The 9,043-nt window shown below is 40.4% G+C and overlaps 1 protein-coding gene across 1 annotated transcript; it reads left to right on the top strand.

Moving 5' to 3' along the window:
- Positions 1–3,574: 3,574 nt before the first annotated feature.
- On the top strand, positions 3,575–5,235 carry LOC105491619 (NFKB activating protein like). The gene has a single exon (XM_011758169.2). The coding sequence runs from the start codon at positions 3,647–3,649 to the stop codon at positions 4,862–4,864; it is 1,218 nt and encodes a 405-aa protein (XP_011756471.2). The 5' UTR covers positions 3,575–3,646; the 3' UTR covers positions 4,865–5,235.
- Positions 5,236–9,043: the final 3,808 nt, after the last annotated feature.

Here is a 9,043-nt window from a genome sequence, read left to right as displayed (position 1 = left end):
ATCTGACAAAGGGCTAATATCCAGAATCTACAAAGAACTTAAATTTACAAGAAAAAGTCAAACGACCCCATCAAAAAGTGGGCAAAGGATATGAACAGACACTTCTCAAAAGAAGACATTTATGCTCCCAACAGACACAAGAAAAAATGCTCATCATCACCAGCCATTAGAGAAATGCAGATCAAAACCACAATGAGATACCATCTCACATCAGTTAGAATGGCGATCATTAAAAAGTCAGGAAACAACAAGTGCTGGAGAGGATGTGGAGAAATAGGAACACTTTTACACTGTTGGTAGGACTGTAAACTAGTTCAACCATTGTGGAAAACAGTGTGGTGATTCCTCAAGGCTCTAGAACTAGAAATACCATTTGACCCAGCCATCCCATTACTGGGTATATATGCAAAGGATTATAAATCATGCTGCTATAAAGACACATGCACAAGTATGTTTACTGTGGCACTATTCACAATAGCAAAGACTTGGAACCAACCCAAATGTCCATCAGTGATAGACTGGATTAAGAAAATGTGGCACATATACACAATGGAATACTATACAGCCATGAAAAAGGATGAGTTCATGTCCTTTGTAGGGACATGGATGAAGCTGGAAATCATCATTCTGAGCAAACTATCGCAAGAACCGAAAACCAAACACCGCATGTTCTCATTCATAGGTGGGAACTGAACAATGAGAACACTTGGACACAGGGTGGTGAACATCTCACACCGGGGCCTGTCATGGGGTGGCGGGAGGGGGGAGGGATACCATTAGGAGATATATGTAATGTAAATGATGAGTTAAGGGGTGCAGCACACCAACATGGCACAGGTATACATATGTAAGAAACCTGCACGTTGTGAACATGTACCCTAGAACTTAAAGCATAATTTAAAAAAAGAAAGAAAGAAAAAAGAAAATATGCATTACAAAATTATTCTCAATTATAGTTTGAATAATAATATAATTATATTGCATCAATAAAAATGTCCTTTTTCTTTTGTTATATGTATGTAATATACACCATGGAATACTACATAGCCATAAAAAGGGAATGAGATCATGTCCTTTTCAGGGACACAGATGAAGCTAGAAGTCATTATCCTCAGCAAACTAACACTGGAACAGAAAACCAAACCCTGCATGTTCTCATAAGTGGGAGTTGAACAATGAGAACACAAGACAGAGGGAGGGGAACAACACACACCAGGGCCTGTGGAGGGTGGAGGAGGGGAGGGAGAGCAGCAGAACAAATAGCTAATGCATGTGGGGCTTAAAACTAGATGATGGGTTGACAGGTGCAGCAAACCACCATGGCATGTGTATACCTATGTAACAAACCTGCACTTTCTACACATGTATCCCAGAACTTAAAAATAAAAATTAAAAAAGTTATCTATTCCTTGGAAAAATTGAACAAATTGTTTATTATACTTTATCCTTTAAAATAAATGTACATTTTGTTTTTTAAAAAAGTATGTAATAATATCCTCGATTTTGCCTCTTGGCCCACAATGCCTAAAATATTTACTATTGGCCTTTTGCAGAAAAGGGTTGCCAGCCCCTAGTCTAGTGTCCGGAGCTGCATGCCCCGGCCATAGCGAATAATAATTGAGGATTAAATGCCTGAGCTATATTCATTTCCACCCCACACCTTCTCCCTATCTTTGCCTATTTTCCCCTGTACTAATACCTCATTAAAGATGGCGCTCTTCCTGCTTCTTCTTCACTCACTTTTCCCGCGCCCGGGAAAATTGTTACTTAATAGCGCAAGCGCAACCGACCGGAGAAACCGAAACTAACCTGACCACGCCCTGGGCAATGAGATCATTTCCGCCTTAGCCCAACCCCTTCCCTTCCAAGTGTATATAAGGCAGTGCATTAGCGCCATTAAACGAGACTTGATCAGAGCACTGTCTTGTCTCTATTTCTCGTGTCTCTTGTTCCCCAAATTCCCACCCCCTCCTCCAGGGCCTACACTGACTATCCCGCGGGCCGGGATAGTCTAGGTCATAACTTTTCTAAAGATCAAAAATATATTCTAACTTTAATTTTCCTGTGTGCTACCTGAAAGAAGTATTTCATCAATCACCTTGTTAATTCAAGTCTACAACAGATATGAAATGGCTTAAATTTACAATTATCCAAGTAAGACATATCCATTTCATTGGCCTATCGAGTAGTTTATAACTCCAAAAGAAAATTTTCTTTACTTACACAAACTCTATAGTACTCACCCTATCCATATATTTTCACTATACATGTGACCATTCACATATAATACTCCCTGCTGTTTACCAGTTCCTAAATTTATGCATGGAACCAATTCTTATCCCCTTCAATCAAATTTACTAAAATTCTACTTAGAGCAAATGATATAATTTGGTCTTATTCAATTTAATTTCCCTGATTTTGTTGTTTAGAGTTCTAGCATCAGGAAGACATCATTCTTAAGTTTTGACCTGGCTGTCAAACAACTGAGCAGATCAACTTAATTAGAGAGAACCAAGATGATGTTAATGCCTATTTACATTTTAAGATGAGGGATAAATGATCTTGCATAAAATGTTTGTCATTTCTAAGAGTGAGATCTAATGTGTATTGAGAAAGTGGTTTCCAAACTACAGTTTCTGAAGAAATCTCCCTAGATAGAAAGACATCTGTCTACAAGATCGAGTGGGATGCTTCTGTGTGTTTCTAGGGTGGAAAAGTCTGTGAATTTAATAATTAAAATCATGACTCTGGGCCGGGCATGGTGGCTCACACCTGTAATTCCAGCACTTTGGAAGGCTGAGGTGGGAGGATCGCTTGAACCCAGGAGTTTGAGACCGGACTCAGAAACAAAGTGACAACCGTCTCTACAGATAATTATTAAAAAGTCAACCTGGCGTGGTGGCAGGCACCTGCAGTCTCAGCTCCTCAGGAGGCTGAGTTGGGAGGATCACTTGAACCCGGGAAGTCAAGTTGGCCCTGAGCCATGATCGTGCCACTGCACCCCAACCTGGGCGACAGACTGAGATCCTGTCTCAAAAAAAAAAAAAAAAAAAAAAAAGTACAACTCTGGCCTGGCCTTCACCTAGCTTAGAGGGTGAGCTCAAACTGATTCCAAAAGAAGTTCTGCTTCTTGCTTCCAGTGGTAATAAGGGGGGTTGGGAAGTGATTAAATATATTTCCTCCATGAAGAGGGTGGACAACTTCCTTTTTTAGGAAGGAAAAAATGAGGAGCGTAGGTAGTAGGGATCGTCCACAGAGGGGTAAAGTTAAGGAGGCAGAAATGAAAGGGAAGAACAAAGCGTGATAAGCAAAATGGTAAAAGGCAAAATCGAAAAAGAGCAGTGGCTGTTTCAACAGCAGAGGGAATCACTGACGCAAATTCGTCCTTTTATGTTCCCACACGGCTCAAGTTGGGGAATATAAGCCCTAAAAACAGGTGCGCCCTAATCCTACCCACCTCCCACAAGAAGCCTTCACGCAGCCAAGGCCCGCGCCTCACAGCACGCGCGCGGATTCGTTTTCCGTTTGGTAAGTGACAGGAAGCGGAAGCCGTGCACGGGAGGCCGATTCTAGTGCGCCTGCGTGGCCGCGAATCACCAGCTAGCGTCTGTGTCTGTAGTAACCGCCCATCTGTGAGTCGCGGCTCATGCCCCCAGTATCCCGGTCCAGCTATTCCGAGGACATTCTGGGCTCTCGGAGGCGGCGACGCAGCTCCTCAGGGAGCCCACCATCCCCGCGGAGCAGATGTTCCTCTGGGGATGGTCGTTCCCGTTCTCACTCCCGCGGCCGTGAGGGCCTCAGGCCTCCTTGGAGTGAATCGGACGTGGGCGCTCTTTACCCCTTTAGTCGCTCTGGGTCGCGAGAGCTGCCCCCAGGGCTCCGCAACTACGCCTACCCGTCTTCTTCGTCGACCTCGTATAGCGGATATCGCTACCATCACCACTACTATGCAGAAGAACGGCAGTGGGCGGAAGGCTATGAGAAGGAGAAGGAAGAGAACTATCGGCAGAGGAGGCTGAAGGAGAGAGAGAGGATTGGGGAATTGGGAGCGCCTGAGGTGTGGGGGCCGTCTCCAAAGTTCCCTGAGCCAGATTCTGACGAACATAACCCAGGTGAGGATGAAGAAGAGATAATGCATCAGAAAAGGAGCGGTTCAGATTCCAATTCGGAAGAACATAGGAAAAAGAAGACCAGTCGTTCAAGAAACAAGAAAACAAGAAATAAAAAGTCGTCTAAAAGAAAACATAGGAAGTATTCTGTTAGTGACAGTAACTCAGACTCTGACACAAATTCTAACTCTGTTGTTGATAAGAGAGTTAAAGCCAAGAAGAAAGAGAAGAAAAAGAAACACAAAACAAAAAAATACAAGAAAATGAAGAATAAGAAGACCAAAAAAGAATCCAGTGACTCAAGCTGTAAAGACTCAGAAGAGTTGTCAGAAGATACCTGGATGGAGCAGCCAAATATGGCAGATACTATGGATTTAATAGGGCCAGAAGCACCTATAATACCTACCTCTCAAGATGAGAAACCTTTAAACTATGGCCATGCTTTGCTCCCCGGTGAAGGTGCAGCTATGGCTGAGTATGTAAAAGCTGGAAAGCGAATCCCACGAAGAGGTGAAATTGGGTTGACAAGTGAAGAGATCGCTTCTTTTGAATGCTCAGGTTATGTCATGAGTGGCAGCAGGCATCGCAGAATGGAGGCTGTACGACTGCGTAAGGAGAACCAGATCTACAGTGCTGATGAGAAGAGAGCTCTTGCATCCTTTAACCAAGAAGAGAGACGAAAGAGAGAAAATAAGATTTTAGCCAGTTTCCGAGAGATGGTGTACAAAAAGACAAAAGGGAAAGATGACAAGTAAGAACTTGTTTGTTGTGCAGCAGGACTTTTAACAAAGTTTTATGTGTCCGAAAGTGTTAAAAGGCTTTACAGTGCTACTGTACTTACCATATTACTAAGTCCCTCAGGAAAAGCTTCTTTTGAGATACCTTTAGCAGCTTATTTTTTGTTATTTTAACTTTAAAAAGTAATATGTGCACATGGTTTTAAAAATATTCAACCATTACAGGAGGATAGTTCGTAAAAAGTGAATCTTTCACTTTAACCCCTGACACCTTTCCCCCAAAAAATATCTTTTTGGCGTCTTATATACAGAATATACATTGTGTGCTTATACAAGGGTATATGTTGCAGCATAAAAGTTAACAGCTATTAAAGTTTTTTCGCCTGTTACTCTGACTGTTTTGCCATTCATTTGTCCCAGGGGAACCAAAAGAAGCCCAGAAAGAACAAAGGATTCAACCAAGTGTATACCTCTACTTTCAGTTAACAGACTGGCTTGGAAAATAGAAAAGATTTAGTGGCTCTTACAAAGGAAAAGTCTAGACAAAGGATGGATTTTCTGCATGGCTTTAATTGGACTTTGGCTTTTTTCTCCACTTTTTTTTCCAAGGGTCATTTTCCTTGGGCTGGTTTCCCTTATATAACAAAAGGGCTGCCAAGGCTCCTGAGTTTGGTTATCTTTTTTCTGGTCCACCTCTGAAGAGAGAACATTTCTTAGTTGCCAATCCAAGCAAGAATCCAGAGATTCACCATAATGGGATAAGCTTAGGTCACATGCCCACTCAAAACAAGTGTTATTGCTTAGGAAATGGAATGGCTTATCTCTGGAGTCATAGACCAGTTGTAGAGGAATGGATTCTTGACTGAAAATCAGGGTAATTTTGGGCAAGGGGGATAGACAACCAATAAATGCCTACTACAGTTTTGAATGATTTTTTAAAAACATATAATGAAAGTACATGTGCTAAAAGTGAAAATTTTGAAGAAAAGCTTGGCTTTGACTATTAGCCAAATTCTGATTTAAGAGGATATAGGGTTTATTCATGAAAAGAGATATAAAAGATGACGATCAGAGCGCTTGAGTAGATTAGGGCCACCTAGACTAGCAAGAGAAAGAGAAAATGATAAGGTATAAAAAAGAAGACCCAGGCATGATGGCTTGCCTGTAATCCCAGCACTTTTAGAGGCTGAGGTGGGAGAATTGCTTACATCTAGAAGTTCAAGAACAGCCTGACTAACATAGCGAGACCTACAGCGAGACCTACTCCCACACACACACACACAAAGTTGTTAGGTTGTGAAGGGAAGGCAAGGGTTAAAGAAAGACATACACACAGAGGTCAGTTCAACAGGAAATGCAGGCTTTATGTCCAGCATAACACCCACAGAGGTGAGGAAGCAGCCTAATGCCAGTGCCCACCACTGCTTACAGGCTGGGGTACTTATAGGCCTAGGTGGGAGGGGTCTGGGCAGTATGGCTTGCTGCTACGTACTGCTATGTGTTGATAAGACGTTCCCATGATGAGGCAGTTTGGCTCTTGTTCCCGCAGAATGTGATGTTCCTTGCACTTTTTCCCAGCAGAATATGATAAAAGGCAGGCTATTTCTCACAGCCCGAACCCCCATGGAATGTTTTACTTTGATCAAGGCCTGAGAAATTGTGGGAGACTTACAACATGATGCAATTTGAACTAACGAGAGAGAGAACTAGAAGAAGAATAAGGTAGTTGGTAGAACTCATGAGGAGGAGACCAGGTCAGGAGGGACCACAAGGACAGGAGAATTAGCATCGAGAGACTGGCTAGCACCAGTCTTGGGGAAACTTCAGAGTGAGCTCCATTCATGGTATATTAAAAGGCCTTTGTTGTCATTCACTGATATGTGCCTGGCCCCTGAGACTTTAGTTCAACACTAGCCAAACTATCTCATTTTAATAACCCCCATTTCAAAGTTCAAAATACTGATTAGCCCCCAGAGACATGAAGGTGAGGAAATGGGGTTCTAGAATCTGGCGGGGCAGTGTGATGTGGAAGGGCACCTTTACCCTTCCACAGGATGTGACATGGCTGACACTGGACCACACCACCTTGAGATTTTTGCCAAAGGGGGTTGTGGCATGTTGGTGATAGACATGCTGTTACATGTGCATATTTCGATTTTTAGAACAAACTATACCACACTATGCACAAGGATTGACACCTTGCTCTTTTCAATTAATACATCCTGGAGATGTTTTATATCAATACATATGAATCTTCCTTTCTTTTAAATAACCTTATAGTATTCCATTATATGAAAGCACCATATTTTGTTGGATGGTTAGGATGTTTTTCTATATTTTGCTATCACAGAGCACTATAGTGAAAGCCTCTGTGGATATGGGACAATATATCTGTAGCATATTCATCTGAAAATAGGTGAATATTAGCTCAGAAAGAATCCTTTTGGTCATCTAGAAATGCTAACCTCAAAATAGAAGTATTAAACAAAGGGAAAATATCAGGTGCTTCCTACGTATTAGGCACTATGGCTGGTACTGGGGATAAACCAAGAAACAAGTTAGACTTGCTCCTTGCCATCATAGAATTTTACATTTTACTGAGGGAGACAGACTTCTAAAAGCCAATAGACAAAAATTACAAATTACAGTATGATGTGAAGAAAGTAAGGGGCTAGAGACAGTATTGGGGGAACTTTTTTGATATAGTGGTCAAGGAAAGTCTAAGAATGTCACATTTAAGCTCTGTGTGCTTTTAATAGGTATTGCAACAACACCTTCTGTGTTTACACACTCACCAACATCATCACCAATATTGTATTTTCGAACCTTTTGATCTTTCCCAATCTAAGGTGAAAATGGCATTTCATTTTTATTTATTGTTAAGAGTAAGGTAGAACATCTTTTCACAGATGTATTTATGAGTCTTTTGAAATTCTTTTGTATGTGAACTGCTCCCCTGATAACCTTTGTCCATTCTTCTATAGCGTTGTTAGTCTTTTTTCTTACTGATCATAAGAACTCTTTAATAAATAAATTAGATCTTTATCCAATATCTTGCAAATATATCTCCGTGTTATTTACCTTTGACTTGTTTTTCTGGGAGACACTTGACTATAATGCCCTTTAAGATCTAAAAAGATTTTCTAACAGTGGTCAAATATCTTTATCTTTCTCGCTTGGAAGAAGATGCAGCTGAGAAACTGTGACTTCTAAGTAAGCCAATGTAAGATTGGTGAGCTTCTTTCCCAGAAAGATAAAATACACACCGTGCAACAAATAGTATATCTAATGCCTACAGCGGAATACTCATGATAGCTTTTTTGCTGTAGTTATGCTTTAACTTGCCATTTAATGTTGCTATTAGAGAGGGACTTGGCCAATAAATCTGCCTTAAAAGAGATTTCAAGAGTTGCAATTTGACTGCAGATCACTGTTGTCTCAGGGGAGCTAATAAAAAGGGTTACAACTTTTCCTTTGACGTAATTTTGCCCAGAGTATGTAGTTATGGACTGTGAAATAGAAGAAAAATAGCACAACGAAAATTTTGTATTATGTTTACATTTCAAGAAACTATCAGAATCACTTTATTACTTCACTCTGCTCAAGCAGGAAGTTGAACAGATCAAATAACTTGTCTTAGCCACTAGAGTTACACTGAGTTTTATTCAGTGCTGAGAAACAGCCTAAGAAAGCAAACTAGTGAGGCTACTGCTGATTTACAATTGACACATTTTATGAAATAGCATTAATGTTCTCACAGACCATTATTAGATGGCTTTATGGAATTATCAAAAGTAGTGTTTCACAAAATATAAAAATCTCCCACTGGCATAAGGGGTCTAATGTATATTTCATGTTTGTTTTAAAATTCTATAGTACAAGGGAAGGTGTTTCTTAACCTTAGCTACCAGCAATTTAGGGAGTAAGAAATTATAGATTTAGCAAAATTGCTCTTTTTATTTTTAGCTCAATGAATTCAGCTAGATTTTAATCTGAATTTATGGGGGATATGTCTAAGATTTCACCATCAAACATAAGGGATGTTTTTGGTATATTTGGGATATATTTATTTTTGCCTTATAAAGGAATCATCCATCTATTTCTTTTTTATTCGGAATTTCTGCTTTTAGTCAGAAATATATGTTGAGTTTTATGAAATGACATTGTAGCATTTGTGGAGATTATATGATTTTTCTT

Source organism: Macaca nemestrina, chromosome 5 (genome assembly GCF_043159975.1).
Source record: "Macaca nemestrina isolate mMacNem1 chromosome 5, mMacNem.hap1, whole genome shotgun sequence".
NCBI classification, from domain to species: domain Eukaryota; kingdom Metazoa; phylum Chordata; class Mammalia; order Primates; family Cercopithecidae; genus Macaca; species Macaca nemestrina.
Note: the sequence above shows the minus strand (reverse complement) of the source record. Positions and strands in the feature narration are given on the sequence as shown.